The sequence below is a fragment of the Nuphar pumila genome, chromosome 2 (assembly GCF_984573655.1).
Source record: "Nuphar pumila chromosome 2, dmNupPumi1.hap1.1, whole genome shotgun sequence".
In the NCBI taxonomy this organism is placed as follows: domain Eukaryota; kingdom Viridiplantae; phylum Streptophyta; class Magnoliopsida; order Nymphaeales; family Nymphaeaceae; genus Nuphar; species Nuphar pumila.
The window spans coordinates 70,942,492-70,961,804 of record NC_143250.1 but is presented as its reverse complement, the minus strand read 5'-3'; the positions used below and the strand labels follow the sequence as shown (position 1 = coordinate 70,961,804).

The following is a 19,313-nucleotide window of genomic DNA, read 5'->3' as shown; positions in this document are numbered from 1 at the left end:
CTAGCGAGCTCACTCGCCCGAGTGAGCTCAGCCTCCTCTTTCTTCCTGTTCGGGTTTTACAACCCCCTTCGTTTATTTTTTAACATGTGTATGAGAACTCACACTTTTGTTCTTTGTAGCCTGCGCAACGAAGTCCGCTCGTGCCCCGCGGTCCGAGACATACATTACTTACGCTCGACGGCGTACGCAACGCCGCAACTCCCTAAGGTGGGGAAAAGTTGCGCAAAGGACAATGAACGAACTAAAATAAAGCAATTAAAATTAAAATTAAAATTTAAAATGAAAAAGAGAGAACAAAGGACAATATATATGTATATGGATATCTATATACGTACGCCTTTAACTCAAGGATGCGATTTCGCGATCTTTGTCCTTTTTACTTTCATGTCTTTACTACTTTCTGTTGCCACCACGCTTGATGTGCACAGGCTTTTATTTTCGCATTTACTTTCCTGTCTTTACTGTTTTTTTGTTGCCGCCATGCTTGATGTGCACAGGCTTTTATTTTCACATTTACTTTCCTATCTTTACTGTTTTTTGTTGCCGCCGCATTTCAGATCCATGAAAATCCTAAACTATGCAAGTTGTTTCATGTTTCGCAAGACTAGGCATGTTAAATTTTGAATTACTTACATCATGTACTTGTGAAACTCTGTGTTGGGTTATTATTTGATAAACCCATGCCTCTATCATCATAGTCGTACTTTTAGATATGTACGATATTGTTTGTACTACGATAAGTAGGATGAGAGGTTTGTGGTAACCTCGAAGCGTGCGGATGGCACATTGTGAAAATCATTTACATAGTGATGTTTCCCCTTCACCGGCAAGATGCTCGTGTTGGTTTAAAGGACCAGAGCATGTTAAATATAAATTAAAACGATTACATTGTTTATTTCACAACACATTAAAGTCGGGGTTTCTTTTTAAGAAACTCATACCCCTCTTATTGTAGTCGTACTTTTAGACAGGTACGGTATGTTTTTACTATAATGATTGGATGAGAGGTTTATGGTAACCTCGCAACGTGCAAAAGCACAATGATGAAATGAAAATCACATAAATAGTAATGATTCGCCTTCATAGGCAAGATGCTCAAGTGGGTTGAAAGATCAGAGCATGCAGAATGGGTGTTCAGTTAAATAACACCTAACGCACCCATTCGACCCGTTGTTTTCTGTCAAGAGAGAGGATGGGATGGTACAAAAACTCTGATAGATAGGTTGTTAACAACCACCCCTCGAGCAAATGACTCGGCATCCCCAGTCATCGGAGTTAGGGGACGGGACTATCAAAAATTATCCTAAGTGGTAGATCCCATGGACTTCTGCAGAAGTTGGATGGATCCTTTGAACGAGTAGCCTTTGGGGAATTCTCTCTCAGTCATTGGTCGTCCCCTTAGGAGCGGACTCAGCTAACTAACCGGAGTATCGAAAATACATGATATAATAAACCTTTGAATTAATCTTAGTTGTTTATACGTTTTGTGCCTTGTGCGTACCCGCAGGCTAGTTAATATCGAAACAAAGATTATCCTCTTCACAATATTGATTGGTTGTGCATTTTGAAATTTATGAATTGTTTATTGCTTGTGCTTGTATCTTGTATTAATTAATTACTTTAATTGATTGCTCTCTGCTTGTGTGAATCAAATGCTCATGCTAGAGATAGAGTACTTCTTGCGTAGTTAAATGCTCAAGTTAGGTATAGCCTATGACTGAATTAAAATGCTTATCATGATTAGAATAAATGCTTTGCTTTAATTTTTGTTTCATATTGTCTTACTTGCGTACCTACCAGTTTTTTGTGAAACTGACCTATTTTATGGGTACAAGTGATGATTAGATTTACCAAACAGCCAATGGCGAGATGCGAGATGGCTCGAGATTTCACTTTTCTGCTCACAGTTTTGTATCCTAGATACCTGTTTTGGTTTTGAGTTTTGTATAAGGGGATACCCTAAATGTTGTACAACTGAAAGTTTATCATTAATGAATATTTAGCTCACTAATTGTGTAATACCCGAAAAATTTAAGTGATTCTATGTGATTTGGGCCTGGGATTCAAATTTTGGATCCAGGACCCATAAAAGGGATCTTTACGAATAAATTTACCTCGTATAAACTTATATGTACATATATAAGTGCAAAAATTTTAATTAAGCAAATTATTCAAGTGATAGCAATGTATATAATGCATATGGGCTTGGGATCCACATTCCGGATCCAAGACCCAGATAGGATTCTTATGGATATGGGTAAAATACCCTATATACGAATATAAATGATTATTCATATATATATATATATATTATACAAGTATTTTTTTGGGGGTGGGATCCACGATTGGATCCATTTGGATCCAATTCGTGGATCCATACCAAGTGGGAGGTGCGAGTCCAGAATCACGACCGAGTTTGGATCCCGAGTCGCAGGTCGCAGACCCGGACCCGACCCTCTCATTAAAACGATAAAAAAAGGGGGGGTAAGTTTTTATAAGGCAACCCAATGTGGGTTGCCCGATAAATTTTTTTCAGGTGTTAGGGTTCAGAGAGAACCCTAACCCCGATCGCAAGGAAGAGAAGGGGGTGGATGAGCCGCAACCGCCGGAGTTGTGGTAACGGTCTCCGCCACTTTCGGAGGGCCTCCTCCTTCTTCATAAGAGGTCGGTACCCTTGCTCTCACCTCCCCCATCTCTCTCGTCTCTCCCTCTCGTTTTCGTGCACACCGGAAGGGAGTTCCATCACCGGCAAAGCTCCGGCTACCTGCTGCCATCGAAGCCCTCCTCGAGCACCCCCTTGTCGCGGCAGTGAGTGGTGCGACACCAGCCGGCCCTGCCTTCGCGTCTCCAGCCTTCGATCGCCGGAAAAAAAGTCGGATAAGGTACGGGTCTTCTTGGAAACGGGGTGAGGGATCGAATAGGGGTTCGATTCCGCGTGTGTGTGGGTTACCGTGAGTAGCAAAACAAAATTTTTGTTTTGGGGGTTTTATTTTTTTTATTCCGGCTGAGCGGTTGCTGGAAATCCACAGTGAGGGGAGGATTTGGGGTTTAAGTGCTTGGGAAGCCCCAAACCGTGAACTTTTGGCAGTAGGGTGTTTGTGCTTTTGCATAAGTATCGATTTCAAGTATGCCTTGTGTTGTTGTTCGAAATTCCTTTTGGGATTTTCGATTCTAATGTAGGATCTATTGGGATTTCGTAGCCTATCTGTTTAAATAGGTGAAGTTGTTGAGCTTGACCCCTATGGGTGGGTTTAAGTTGTGCAAAAGCGCAGAATCACGATTCTGAGTTTGGGTTGCACACACAGGAAGCCTTTGTTGGTTCCCTGTTTACCATATCAGCAAATGGTGATGGTGCACTCATATATATAGTGGTTAGTTTTGTATTTTGGCTTATATAAAAAAAAATTTGTGATTCAGTATAAGGTCCAGACCCTATGTCAGACCAACTTGCGGTTGTTTTTGGGCATGAGTTCTTTCTGTTAAATTGATCTCTATAAATCAAACTCGAGGTCTACTTGTTACATTAGCTACTATAGGATTTCTATGTAACTTTTACTTTCAGCATGTTGTTATGCTAAAATCTCTATCTCTTGGAAATTCTGTATCCAAAAGTTTCTCTGTTAGGCTATTGACCAAAAAGGTTTACATTATTGAGTTCAATGACAGAAGTCGTTGCCTGCACTCTTGAAGAAAAGTTATGAAAGAAATGTCATTTCTTGAAATTGTTGCATGCAAGCATACTCTACGACTTTCTTTTTCAAAATTTTCATGAATTGGCCCATTGTGGATTCAAGATGAACGATAGAGCGTGCTAGTTGTAGGAGTCAGTAAGTGCACTAGATGAAATGTGTCTGGGATTTTACTGCCCATTCCAGAAAAGTGGCAAGTATATCATATTGTTTGCAGAAAACATTTTTATCTTGCAACTGTCTTCTTCATTTGTGAAACATAGTCAGAGGGGAATCTTGGCCATACCCCAGGCTTGTGCAAGATAGTATGAACGACAAGTTCCTTGTTGCTTGGTGTATGTTTCACATTTTGTTTTCATTTTATAGCACAAAGAGCTTTAATATATATATATATACCGAATATAGGTTTAATATGAAAAACATTGAATCTGCACATTTGAACTTTGTACTACCTGTTTATGCAATTACTCAATGGCTTGTAAACTCTTAATACAAAGGAATGACCATCTGTGACCTAATCATGTATAGTGTTAGGTTCAAAATTGAGTAATCATTAGAAGTATACTTGCTAAAATGAATATCGGTTAGTGTTAATTGGCTACACTATTATGTTCCGAACAATTAGTGTTAATTGATTACTCTTTTAAAGTTAATAGCATGCCTCTAAACAGTTTGTGTCAATTGAATACCTTGGTGTATGCTGAACAGTTAATAGAAATTGTATACTCTGTGATATTCTGATTATCATACCCTATTATACTAGCGTACCCTGCTATCCTCTGATTTGACATAGTTGAGCTGTATTGCAACAGTATGACCTGCTTTCACCGTACTGATTTTTATTGCACCATTATGAATTGCTTTCACAGCTTTGATTTTCTTGAAACAGTAGGAATTGACTTCACTTGATTGTGAGTATGACTCAGTTAATGTTTCTTCTTGAGCATGTATGCTTTATGGATATATGAAACTTTACATGTACTCTCACACACTCAAAGGAAATGTGCATTGGTTAATACACGTATATGATGTAGTTACCACACAGTGAAAATGCATATGATTGAGTAATTACATGCATATGGTTGGGTTATGTTGCATGAGCACAATGCTTTTGGCATTTTGGCCTAGTGTTATAAATAAAACACTACTTTTGTTTTGTTATGTGATGCATCGATGGCCTAAATGGACCATCACCGGCCTGGAGAGCCGCGGGTTGGGTTTCTTTCATATATATTTTGAACTGCATCACTTAAACCACATAAGTTGGTATGGCAAACTACTACACTGTTCTGGTTGTTCTAACGGGCTGGAGTCCCGTAAGGGTCCTCGCAAGGGAGGATGTGGTTTTTCACTTTACTTTTGCATATGGTGTTGCAAACCTAAAGAATTGACTTAAATAAAAATATAATGTATAAGAACAGTGTAATATACATTCTGGGATATCTCATCTGGAGTATGGGAATCTTAGAGGTCCGGTCTTGGGGAAATTGTGAGGATACAAAAACTCCGTGTGCTGTAATTTTGTCCCCTGAACCCGATATTGAGGTTCTTTCTCCTGACCACGGTTTTAGAGAGAGTCAGTCACTTTACCCGGGAGTGGTGTGTTCGACACAGCTGTTGTTTATGGTACCAAGGAAGTGACACATGTGGGCGTGGGTTGTCTCTTGTGTCCCCGACATTAGATGTGGAGGTCTAATGTTCCGAAGGTGATTCGGTCGAGGGCTAAGTTGGAACCCAGTAATAAAATACAAATTGTGTGTTAAGCTACTCTGGGAACCTATGTCACATGGGTGCGGGTGCGGGCGCGGGCGCGGGTGCGGGAATTCGACACTTCCAAAAAACCCGGGTGCGGGGGTGCGGCAGGGGCAAAAATGTAATAAGTAATATATATATATATATAAGGGGGTTGGGGAATAGGCGGGGTTTTTTTTTTTAAACTTTGCAGCTGTCAGCAGCTGTGCTGACAGCACAGCTGACAGCTGCTGTCAGCAGCTGTGCGTGAAAAACTTACTTTATGCTAGTTTGTCAGCAGCTGACAGACTAGCATAAAGTTTTTTTAAAAAAAAATTCGAAGCCCATTTGGGCAATTTTTTTTTTTTTTAAAAAATGGACATTAATGATCCTGGGTGCGGACCGCACCCGGTGCGGCACCCGCACCCGCGTCGAGTCGCATCGACGCGGGTGCGGCACCCTCCTAGCCGAATCCCTGTGACATAGCTGGGAACCTACTTGACCTCGGGGATTGTACTCGTTTGGTGTATCCGTGGGCAACGGTAATTAAAAAGAGGAACTTAAAGTTGTATGCATTTAATAGGGCATGCATATGGAAAGATGAAACTTAAATGAGAGATAACAACAAGGAATCATGCATTTTCCTGTTTGTACTAGATCATGCATAATTGAATTGTTCTCTGAACCATGATATAATGGTGGGTGTATGTTATTTACTTCCTAAATGCATGATTGAAAGACTTTGTTGCTTAGTTCTTGTATATGCTCATGCCTTACTGCTTGTTCTTGCCTGACATATGTAATTGGTTGCATGTATGGCTAATTAAATTCTGAAAATTTTTATATATGCCCTCACTTAAATCATTACATGAAATCTTATCCATGTTCTTTGTCTCACCTGGTTTCTTGAGAAATAGTTGTGCTCCGAATTTCGGTTCTGACACCCTACTTTGTTGGTTTTTCACAGGATATGGTGAACAGTGAGGTTGGACTGGCTACTGGGAATGGATGAGAGTCATACTTGGGCTTGACAGCTTCAGCAAGAGACAGAGTGGCTCTTTTTTTTGTTTTAATTCTTCTTGCTTTTTCAGTTGTTGCTTTATTTTCAGTCCAATAAAACCTTGTCTCTGAAATTTACTCTTATTCATAAATAAAGAAATTGTTCTGGTTCTTATGGATGATGGTTGCAAGTTCGTTTGTGGTGTTTGGGCTATCCAATGGAAATTGGAACTGTGAGGACCCCAGATCTCTGGGAAGGTTTCCGCATTGATAAAAAAAAAATCTGCATTTTCAAAGGGTATAATTTGGGGTCGTTACAAATTGTCTTGATAAAAATGTTTTTGATAATGATGGTTTCGATGATGGATTTTTACGGTAACGTGCCCAAAGTTGTCAACTTGTTTTGCTTTTCAAAAAAATATTTTCGCTGATAAAAACTCTGAAAAATGAGAGGTTTTCTAAGTATTTTCAAAGGTTTACAAATTTGAAATTTTGGGGTGTTACAACGACAATGAGGCACTCAAGTAATGAGTGAAAACCGATTAAAAATCAAGTACAACTATTGTCGAAATAATTTGTAACATGTTCTTAATTGCAAGATATTTAATATTTTGCATTGTTCTTGTAAAATATGCATGCAATATTATCTATGAATCTATATTAGTTGATGTTTGATGATGTCTTATGCAGCTCATAGAGACATAAATGCTTCATATGTGATTTCATGGTTGTATTTTGTGAAAATCATCATCGTTTCATGTGATACGATTTTTTAGAATTTTTTCTAATTTTTTTTTTTATTTTTGAAATTTTTTATTAAAATTTTACGATATTATACGATACGATAAGGTCTTAATTTAGGCCTAACCAACATGGGTAACGATACGATGAATTGATGATATAATAATTGTTTTTATTTCATTAGTGTTAACTTAAAACCGTTAAAAATTATATAGAGAGAGTAGAGCGTAGCTTCTTGATGAGTAGGTGCTTGAGCACCTACTTAATCAAGCGGACCATCCATCGCACGCTTGATGGGCAGTCATGCACAAAAAAAAAAAATGTCAAAAATGAGTTTTTTCACTAAAAGTCGTGTTTTTTAGCGTTTTTGACGAGTTTTTTTTTTTTTTGCGTGACCGTCCATCAGGCTTGATGGACGGTCAGCTTGACTAAGTAGATGCTTTATATATATACCCACACACACACCCAAATTTTTTTAAAGTGCTGCATTGCCGCATCCCACCCACACATATGTGACATAGTGTTCAACTTATATATTTTTTATTAGACGTGCCTATTAATAAGTTCTCAAATCAGCTACCTTAAGTTTTAACAAACAGTGGATTTCCTTGGTGACTTGATCAGATTGCCCCATTACTCTGTCAATTCAATAGGTTGAACCAATTTGTGTATATATACCTTCATGTTTCTTCCTTTTAGATGTTATCCATATAATATTGAAATGACATGCATGATTATGAAGATAAAGTAGTTCTACCTTTCTTATTTGTGCATGTTATATTTTTCTTGGTGAAATTCATTAAGGTAAATAATTCAAATCATTTTGTTAATTCCCATTGTTGACTACTTTATTATCTCGTTCTTGTTCTAACAATCTTAAATATTTAATTAGTATAACAAATTCACAAGTGTCACAATTGGAATTTGGATAGCAGATACATGGTAATTGTTTTTTGATCAATGATACTCGATATGCCAGTTTAGCTACTCATAAATTTTATGAATCTATAATCTATAGTTCAAATTTTTGGAAACCTATATACATGTTAAACTAATTGTTTCTTTGGTATCAAAGACATTTCTGTGATTATATACAAGTTTTTTATGTTATTCATATGATGCTTTTTACTATTTTTCTATTTAAAAAAGAGGAAAAAAAATGAAAGAAGACCAAGTCGAGTCACAGGTTTTCAACTATGTTTAGAGTGTACACTTTCTAAAATAAAAAAATTGTCACCCACACTTCAACTAGCCTTGTCTATCTAAAACTTTTCTTAAACTAAGTGTTGGCAGACTGAGACTACGGGTGCATTTGAATCCCTGGATCTTGATATCCGAGGCTATGACTGGATTAGAGATCCCTGGATCTCTAGTCCAATCCTGAGGATCTCTCCATTTCATTTTATTTCAGGGATCTTAAATTCCTGAAACAGAGGGATTTGAGATCCCATGTTTGAGTGCCTCGGATCCCTGGCATGAGCCCGGCACCACATCAGCCAGCCGCATGCCAGCTCAGATCCGAGGCATTCAAACACACCCTACATGGATCAAGTCAAACTGTTCATGGTATGATTAAAAAAAGCTACCTCAACAAATACAAATCCAACAACCAACTGTTATCAAGCAGATGAGGAATTTAGAGGTCATGGAAAAGGGCGACTCACTAAGATGGATGTATGGTCTGAGGAAGAAATAATGAGTCAAATTCCTCAATCCAAGATTAGCATGTCCTAAAACACGACAAAGGATGTGGTCACAGATGCCTCTTAACATCTAAAGTGGATAAACCAACTTGTCCGAGGGAGTGATTGTTGCCAGACATTGAAGATCCCCCTTTGAACTCCAACAAAATCATATCCAGAATACTAACTTAAAATATTAGAATCTCATGCATATATTGCTGAGGATAGCAATAAGATAATGTGAATCGACCCTATGGTGGAGGTTTATGTCCTCCCAAGCCACAGACAAGTACATGCATTATTAGTGCTATTACGGTGGACAAAAACATTTCACATTTCTGTGCCAGTTACCTTTGATAAAACTAGATTTCTTACTCCTGTAAAGTCATTGAATCAAATTCCCACCGCCATAAATATAGGTTACGTAACTCAAGTGGGTACTAGTCATCTGCCTCATTTAGCCTGTCCTCCCTTATCCCTTGTTCTGGTTGCTGCTTAACAATCAATATTTTATGGGCAGCAGCCAAAACAACTTATCCCATAAAGGAGTTTAATAATTGCAAACAAAACAAGTGATTTGCTTGCTTAAAAGACCATTATATGCTACTTAACATACTCAAGACGATTCATAATCTATGCTGAGAGCTCTCAGAGAATTTATATTGACTGTTTATTTAGATAACAGTACTCATGGTAATCTATCTATATAACATTTTCCTTAAGATAGTTCCTTCTATCATAGTCACTGTCAGTATATCTTTTAATATGAAACTTCCACATGTAAGACTTTGGTATGGTATGATACTCTCTTAACAACAGACATCATCAATCTGAATATATTATATTATCATAACACGAATACATTGTCGCTTTTGTCTAGGAAGATATGCAATTTCGAGCATGCTTAAAATCTTTCTTTCAGGAAGCAACTTGATGAACAAAACTTGGCAGTTAAACAAGCACATTTTGGGAGGATTAGATGTACAATTAGTATTCACTCATACCAGAGAGACTTTTCAGTGAACAAACTTTCCCTAGACTTTCATGGACATCAAACTTGGATACACTATCGAGACTACTGCAGTTACAATCTCATGTATCACAAAGGGGATTGTGCATCAAGGAAGCCTCTCATAATTGTTCTTAATCCAGCAGCTCAGGAAATTTTCAAATTGGCATAAGTTAGCATCAGTCAATTCATAAGCAACAGCTGCTCGATTGCATGGAGAGACAAGGCACATACCTAAGGCAGCTGCGCAACCCAAGACTCCTGAGGTTGTTCGATCAAGAACAAAGATACAGTATGCATCTAAAGAAACTACAAAGATCAAAACCATCCTACAGTAGGATCTCCTCAACAGTTTTCCAGCAAAACATTTTGTTCTCTCTACAACTTCATGAGAGAACATATACATTGTCTCCATTTTGCAAATAGCAATAACCATGTAAAGATCAGTTGCATAGAGAAGACCAGCACTTTAACAAAGAACAATCAAAGATACAGAGTTAAGCAACCAAATTTGATGATAACTGTAAATGGAACTACAGATATCATTATAATATTTATCCCAATATTACAGAAGATGGAAAAAGTAAAGCAAGTACTTAAGCTGTTATGCATAGTGGAAGGCAACAAACCCTTTTACGAAATGTACGCAAATGCTGGTTTCATCAAAAGAGCATTTTACTAACCATTGGATGATTCAGTAGCTGATGTTTTCTTGGGAGTTTTGTCTTCAAATGAAGGAGGTGTTTGTACATGCTCTGAGACTTGATCTTTCGCTTGAACATTTAAAGCCATAGACCTATATTTAAATCCATGTCCTCTAAATGGCCTTTGAAGTTGAAGCCTCTGATATATCCAAAATTTCAAGCCACAGAAATTACTGCTGAGACTCACAGGACTATGGTGGATGTAGGACCTGGGCAACTTTGCAAATGAACACTTTCGTACAGCCGGCATTCATTCAAGTGTGAAGAAGTAGATTTTATTTGCATATCCAAAAGGAAAAGAAATGTAAGACATAATGAATGAGATGGGTGCAAGAATATAAGTACATCCTTCAATGAAAAGAGTTCCTCATTGATAGCAAGCAAAATTTTGAAAAATCACTCATATTGGCACAAAAGTCCTTGAAAATCTTTCCAGACCTTCTGAAGTCTTTGTATCAGCTTATGCAGATACTGTTATATTTTAGCCTAGAATATACCCAATTAGGGCTTGGAAACAAGATGAACCTTTATTCGCTTGGCTTGTGTTTGAACATGTAAAATAGGTCTAGCAACTTGAACATGAACAACCGGTGTTCATCTAATCTCAGCATGTATAGGATCATTTAGCAGTAATAAATATATTTTAGATGTATTTCACAACACATAGTAGAGTGTAGTACAAACGGTTGGAGTGTTTGGCTTGCAATCAATAAGTTTGGAATTCAATTCTATTGATTATAGCTCAGAACGAACTTTTTTTCAATTTTCTTAAAATGAACCAGCTCGAGCTGAGCTCAATTCTGGGTCCACTTCAAGCTACAAATTGTGTAGACCGGACTTGTTCTAGTAAAACTTTAACACATTCCATGAAGTGAAAAAAACACACAAGTACAGAGAACCTCGATCTAATCAGTGTTCTTGCCACAACACAGCTGTTTTAAGCAGCATTTGAGTTTTACATCCAAGCGCACAGCCTTAAATTCTCGCTCACAATTTCCCTTTGGTGACCATGCTTGAAAAAGCTAAAGACAATCACCATAACCGAAAAGAGTAAACAAGAAGATTTGTATTGCTCGAAAAAAGCAACTCTCTCTTTGTTGTATTTGCATTGACAAACTTAATGAAGGTCACACATCATTGGAAGTTCACCATTTCTGATTTCAAAATAAAATGTCATTGAATAACCACCAAATTTCTCACATCCATAATGTCCATGTTTTTTCCAGGAAAAAAAAAGATCCCAATGTCATCTTGAAAATATATTAAAACATCATTGCAAAGAAAAGGTAGTCTTGTCTTTGTATCTACAAAATTCAGGTTACTGCTAAAGTCGCAGCTGCACAGACATATTAATGACTAAATCACAACAACAATAATCAGCCAGGCAAATGCACTTATTTACAGCTGCACTGTCTATAATCTCGGATTGAATCCGAGCTCGAGTGCCGCCACATAATTAGGTTAAAACAACCAATTCTATGACCATGTGGGTGTGTAGACTTTCCATTTTCATGAACACCTTAAGTTATGTTTCTTACATCCCACCACCAAACTCCTATTATCTTGGATTTAATATTTTAATAGTGAAATAGTACTGTTACCTCTGTATTTTTTTATGCCTAAGTATCGAATAGCATTCAGAGCCTACAGAGTTTGAATTTTGCAGTAAATATCAAAATCTCCACCGGATTCAACGGATGCTACCAAGAACGACTAATCAAAATCAAATCAAACCCCAAAAGAAGTAAAGAAATGAACTGACATCAACCGATTCCTTTGGATTAACTCAGTTCATTCTTCATACCTACAATCCCATAGATGATCGCTCACATTCCATAGAGAGAGAGAGAGGGACGGAGGATACCGGGAAGGAGGTGCGGGTGTCCGGAGTAGGAGATTTCCGGATGCCTGAGAAGGCGAATGTGGTCGGAATCGGAGGTTCCGGCGAGAGTTTGCAGAGAGTTGAGAGTGAGGCCGCCATGGACGCGGTCGCTGTGTGTCGGTGGCAGAGTGCGCCAAAAGCTCAAGTCCAAGGCGGCTGTCACAAAACCGGAACAGAATGGATAATTAGGTTGAGTGAAATTCCGATTATATCCTCAATTGCCCCCCTTTCTTTGCAGAGAGCAGCTGGTATTCCAGTCGTTTCTATGGGTGGATCTGGATTCCGGACAAGAGTCTCAGACTGATATTTTGAAAAATATTGTGCGATTTTATCGTGACATTTACAAGGGCTGACATAAAGAAAAATACCAAAAAAACGTGTGATATTTTCAAAACTTATTTTGAACTTGCCGATATGCCATCTTTCAACGTGATGGCATAAAGAAAGAAAAAAATCTAAAAAATTATCAAGTTCTTCTACAGTAAACCAGATTTTAATATTGCAAGACTTTCCGTTGCCGAGATCATTTTGGAGAGCAGATCAGGTCAAACGATGGGTGACATTTCCAAACTAAAACGCGATCAGGACGCACCAAATGTCTTGTTTAAGTCCCAAAAAAAGGGTTAACAGAATATCCAACGCCGTTAACTCCCTTTTGTCGTCTCTCTCTCTCTCTCTCTCGGCCGAAAAACTCCGAGAGGAAAGAGGATGTTTTTGGGCTCTCTCTTGGCCCTCTGTTTTTTCTGGCAGGTGGATCGGCCGGAAAAATCAGAGTGGTTAAGAGAAAGAGGAGGACGTTTTTGATCTCTCTCTTGGCCCTTTGTTTTTTTCTGGCAGGTGGATCGGCCGGAAAACTCGGAGCGGTGAAGGGAAAGAGGACGAGGTTTTGGGCTCTCTCTCTCCTGGCCTCTGTTTTATCTGGCAGGTGAATGGGCCGGAAAACTCAGCGGTGAAGGGAAAGAGGAGGAGGTTTTTGGGCTCTCATCTCTCTCCTGGCCCTGTGGTGGTTTGTCAGAAAAAAAAAAGCAGGAGGAGGTGAGGAAGAGAGAGGATCGCCGAAAAACTCAAAGCGGTGGGCAGAGAGAGAGAGAGGCGGGAAACGAAAAGGAAATGGGGTTAACGACGGTGGCAGCTCCGTTACACCCTCTGTTTTAGTGGGGCCCGGACACGTGGTGCATCTGATCGCGTTTTAGTTTGGTAATGTTATCTACCGTTTGACCTCATCTGCTCACGACGATTTGTGAGGTATGTCGCAACGTCGTCATTCGTCGGCCTGAATCAAATATTTTTAAAAAAATTAATAAAAATTGTTAATATTATTTTTTTATACATCTTAAATATTTTTAAAAAGTATTAAGCATTTAAAAAATTGTTAAAATATTAAAAATTGGTTAAGGGCAGAATCTACCCATATCAAAATGTTAAAATATTAAAAATATTAAGCATTTATGGTTATAATAATATTTTGGATAATAAATATGCGTTTATATATCAAAATTTATGTTTAATAGATTAAAAATTAAGATGAAAAAAATTCATCTTGTTGTGTCGCTTTAAAAAAACTTTGTGATCTCATGTCTTGACTTGTATCAAGTCACGGTTCGTGTCACTGTCTTGGCTTAAAAGGGTGCCCCAACTATTTGCCATTACAGCCCAAGTTCAAATAACTTACAGAGAATGACATTTGTAGAATAGGCATATAGAACACATCTGTATTAAACTAATTCATGGTTTCCTGTGTACCACCAGCCTAGTATTTTCATGTTTTTCTCAAATCTGACCATATATATATATATGTGTGTGTTCTACATACTTGATTTTGTTGCAATTGTTTCTCAAAATTATGCAATTACTTAGCTTAAACTTTTGATCGAGCATGTCTCAACTTTGACCAAACAACCTAGTTAGGCTATGTTTATGATTGTGTTTTATTTGAGTTTGACTTTTTACGAACTTAATTGAGTTAGCCTTTAAAAACTAACGGTTTAACTCACTAAAGCTCATTTATTCTTATCTTCTAGGGTCATTTAAGGCATTCATGGCTAGCAGTTAAACTTATTTATGGTCAAACTGTCCTTCAAATTCTCCTATTTGACATGCTTTGACTTTTGACTATACTTTAGTTTTTGGACTGTTTTAGATCTAGTATTTATTGACCACCTTTTTGGTTTGTTGATTGTGTGCAACTTATAAGTCTCTTCCTATCAATTGTTAAGCCCATTTAAGGACACTAATTGCTAGTTGTTATTGTTATCGTCGCAAAATTTTTCGTCTTCTCTTCCCTGCGGGAGAGAGGGGAAAACGCTTTCCCGAGTCAAACTTGACCAGAATTTGAAAATTGTTTTGAAATACTCGCCTTCGTTTTTTAAAATAGCGGAAAAATTCATGGGATGGGGTTCAACCTGTCGGTACGAGGTTCGATCGTTCCTGCCGCCTTTAACAGGAGTAATCAAACCAAGGACCCAAAAATGTGCTTGATTTAGCTAAATTGTCAAAATTGTGTTCTATCCTAAATGCACAGAGAATTCAGGCATGTGCTATGAAATTTTGAAAAATGCAAGTTAAAAAACATGATGTATGCTCAGAAAATGTTTTGGAGTTGGAAAATATTTCTCAGAAAAAAGATGAAAATCAATCTCTTAGGAAACTCTGATAAAAGGACTTAAAATCTCAAGAAAATTGATGAAGATTTGGAAAAATCATGAATGGATGAAAATCCTGAGAAAGTAGAAATAATTCTCGAGAAAAGGCAAGCACTTAAGAGAAAATGCTTATCAGGAAAACTCTAACTTTGAGAATTTTCTTTGGAAAATGATTGAAATTCATTGGAAAATCTTTGGAGAAGGAAAATCGAATCTTAGGAACTTGAAATTCAGAAAATCTTAGCCTTGAGAAATTGGAAATCGATTTTGACTCTGGAAAATGATGAAAAGTTTCCTTTGAAAATTTGGAAATGAATTCTAAGATAAGAAACATTTTCTGAGAAAAAAAGGAAAAACTTAGCTTGGGAAAAACACATCTTTGAAAACCTTTTCAGAGCATCTTGAGAAATCGACTTTCTTGAAATGAAAATTTTACAGAGATGCACATGATTTCATGATGTGAATTATCCTGAATGAATGAATGTCTTTTTATAAAAGCTTCTTTTCAGGAAAGTATGCAAATTTAGAATTAAACTAAGGTGAGATTACCACATATTCTGACTAGGACCGTAAATATGTTTGTAATTTACTTAGTTAATTCTAAAAGATTTTGTAAACATTGAAAATATGCAATGAATTTTGAAAGATAGCCTAAGAGTGTAGGCTCGGTGTGACTAATAGAAAGATGTTGAATCTGGGTCTCGTCCATATTCCGACTAGGGCCGTAAATATGGACTCCACCGAGTTCATCAACTCCCTAAGAGTTGGTGCACATGCCATTTGTGTACATCCATAGTGCTTTTGAAATAAAATGCATGAATCACATAATCAGGATATTGCATGAATTCAAACTATATGATATGCATCCTAGTCTAGGCAGAAAATTAAACCTCTTATTCCAAAATTTACATTATTACATCACTAAATAAAAAGAAATAAAGATAATTGCAGACTTCAGCTCCTTCCTTTGAATATCGATGCCAAACTTGAAATGGGATTAGCTCGAATATGTGGGTTTTTTCAAGATTTTCCAATAATATTCTGAAATTATTGGACTTAGTTGGATATAAACCCTATTTTCATACTTTCTTGATATTTGAAAGGATGTAAATGCAAGAAAATTCAGCAATAAATAGTTTGAAATTCGGAATTAGGGTCAAAATGACTAAAATACCCCTAATATTGAAGTTATACCTTTAAAATCAGGGTTATTTGAAGAAATTTTGGTAAAATTTGAGTTTTTGAAATTTGAATTGAACCAAATGATGATGAAATGCATAATGAGACATGATGACATGTTGTTAAACATATTAAGACTGTAAAAATCAGAATTTGAGTTTGAAACTCGACCAAAATAACGAATTTTGCTTGTTTTTCGCCCGGATCAGGGTCCCGCGAGGCTCTGTTTTGATGATACGACTAAACTGATCATCAAACGAATTCTAAATCATGCCAAGTTCGGTAGGGAGCACCCCTCTACCCTTTGAAACAACCTAGAATGATAAAATGCATGAAAAGACATGGCCTAAATGCAAAATTTTAAAGAAAATCCTAAAATAGGCAAATTTCGCATACAGGCAAGAACCAAATGTAGTATTTAATGCAATAATGCAAAATTCCACCATAGAAATGTCATGAAAATAAACATCTTTGGCTTTTACAGCCCCGGGATTTGAACTACGGTGAGTTCGGTAACAGGAATTTGGTTCTGACGGGAATAAAATCAACATGATCTGATGTGAAAATGGTTAAAAAATAATAACTTACCATCAAAACTTCCGAAACTTAAATGGGGAACTACTGACATGCATATGAATAACTTTCATTTGTATGGATTTGGCATTTGATCAAGTGGATGTGAAATAAAAATACGACATGATATGCATAACTCAGAAGAACAAATGTAAATGCTAAAACAGAAGACCAAAATAAAAATACGAAACGGGCATGAAAACTGTTCTAAAAATTGCAAAATTTCATAATCAAACAGAAAACATTCAGAACAGAAATTTTACTTTTTACAGATTCGGATTTGAAGCTATATCCAGAGAAAACCCATCGACTTAAGTCGATCCAGAGTCTCAGAGACTCAAATCAGGCTCTGACACGTGTCCCGAACTCTCAGATTTTTTTTAGACAGTGAAAAAAATCATAAAAATCTTAGAAAACCATATTAAATGTTATACTTTATCCCGAGTTCAAGGCATTTTTTTAATTGTAAATTGGATCTCACATGATGGAGATCTCGATTTTACAAGTCGGGACCAAATATTCAGAATGTTTCCCGGGTCACAAAATCTGACTTAGCATTTTAAACTTTGAACTCAGTAAACGAATTCAAATGATTCCGATTTTTTTTATGATTATTAGGGACGTCTGAGGGCACGTAATACGATTTTTTTGATATTTTTTAGGGAAAAATAAACACATGAAATAACGAGTGGACTGATTGATAAAAACAGAGAATTATAGAAACTAGACAGAATTGAAATAAACACTGAGTTAAACTTAATTAACTTCTAAAACGTGCTAAATTAATGAAATAAAATATGAATTAAATCTAACTAAATGCATGAATGCTAGAAATTCATCAAGGAAGCATGCTTATTTTAATATGTGTCGTTCTATGGGAATGGTTCAATCCATCTTCCGGACGAACCCTTTCTTCAAAATGAAAGATTTATGTGATTCAGTATGTGAATCAAAATAGAAACATTGTTTCAATAGAATCGACTAGGATAGGAGCCTACCTTGTGTTCTTCTGGTATATCTGGACCTTCAGGTGGGATCAAAATGGGCGTGGACTCAGAAGAAAAAGAATGGAGTTCAGAACTTAGGTTGAAATTCAGATTCAAAAGAGAAGAAGCCCCTTTTTGACTGGGCGTGGGCTAGGGTATTTATAGCTTTTCTGAAGGATTTTGAAATTCAAACAGAATAAATCTGAGCCTTCCATGTGGCGCCATCTCAGGGCATGCCATTTGGAATTTTGAAATAAATAAAATACGAATTTTGTGAGTGAGACACCTCAGCAGAGTTTGAAAATTTTCAAAATTAAGGTTTGCTTGATTTTCTCTGCAGGAGATTCCCATATGGCGCCACCTCAAAGGATGCTTCATTGGAGTTTGAATTTCAAAGCTTTGCTTTTCTGAAAGAAGGAGAGTCTGCCATGTGGCGCCACCTCAAAGTGGCTCCACACTGACACGTGTCAGAAGGAAAGGTAGATGACTCAGATGGCGCCACCTCAGAGGGAGTTTGAATGTTTGAAATTTTGCTTTTTATGGAGGAAGCAGGGACAAACTGAAATTCTACTAGAGGGGGGGTGAATAGTGAAATACGATACAGATCGATAAAATAAAATAATCAGGCAATAAGGCACAACACATAAAACACAGAATTTATACTGGTTCGGTCAATACCCAGACCTACATCCAGTCCCCAAGCAAACCACTTGAGCTTTCCACTATAACATCCGAGTCACCGGATAAATAGTACAACACCCTCTTCCTCAGAGGTCTTCTTCTCTCAACAGAGAAGGGGCACACCCTCTTCCATAGAGGTCTTCTTCTCTTCAACAGAGAAGGACAATACCCTCTTTCACAGAGGTCTTCTTCTCTCAACAGAGAAGAGCAACACCCTCTTTCACAGAGGTCTACTTCTTTCAACAAAGAAGGAAAACAGTGAATAACAGAGTTACAATACTTCCTATAGAACCTTCAGAATGATATGAATGCATGAATGAAGGATTCTCAGAATGTTCTGTTTGTCACTCAGAGGATACTCTTTGTCAAAGAGCTATACTTGACTTTTTCTCTTTTCTTTCTTTTCTTTTTCTCTTTCTTTTTCAAGGCTCTCTTTTCAAATATCTAATAGAAATTTTTCTCGTTGTAACCTTACATGTCCATTCCATTGTTGAATAGTTCATTTGAGTGTGTTTATATAGCTTTAAAAAAGTAGTCGTTACTTTTTGAAATCGTAGCCTTTTTGAGATGTGAAATGTTATGTCATTTCAAAAACATCTTTAGAGAAATTCGAGAAAGTCTTTTTCCATAAAAGTAAAATATAGGGTACACTAGTCGTTGTAATATTTTAGGTAATACATATTTTATGAAAAAAGTCTATTTCTTACCATAGTACATTGAACGTTGGATTATAGTTTTGTCTTTATTCTAATTAATGATTTGAGGTACATAAGTACTTCTTTACTTTAAATGAGTGTAAGTACAATGAGTGCTTT

The 19,313-nt window shown here is 37.0% G+C and overlaps 1 protein-coding gene across 1 annotated transcript in view; it reads right to left on the bottom strand.

Moving 5' to 3' along the window:
* Window positions 1–13,462, bottom strand: part of LOC149845730 (inactive glucose-6-phosphate 1-dehydrogenase 4, chloroplastic-like) — a 104,298-nt gene extending 90,836 nt beyond the window's left edge. Inside the window, exons 1-2 of the mRNA XM_089995957.1 lie at window positions 12,420–13,462; window positions 10,535–10,787 (exon numbers count right to left, since the gene is read on the bottom strand). Coding sequence (XP_089852083.1) covers window positions 10,535–10,787; window positions 12,420–12,536 — 370 coding nt within the window. The 5' untranslated portion in view covers window positions 12,537–13,462. The remainder of the gene's footprint in view (window positions 1–10,534; window positions 10,788–12,419) is intronic.
* Between the last annotated feature and the right edge of the window lie 5,851 nt (window positions 13,463–19,313).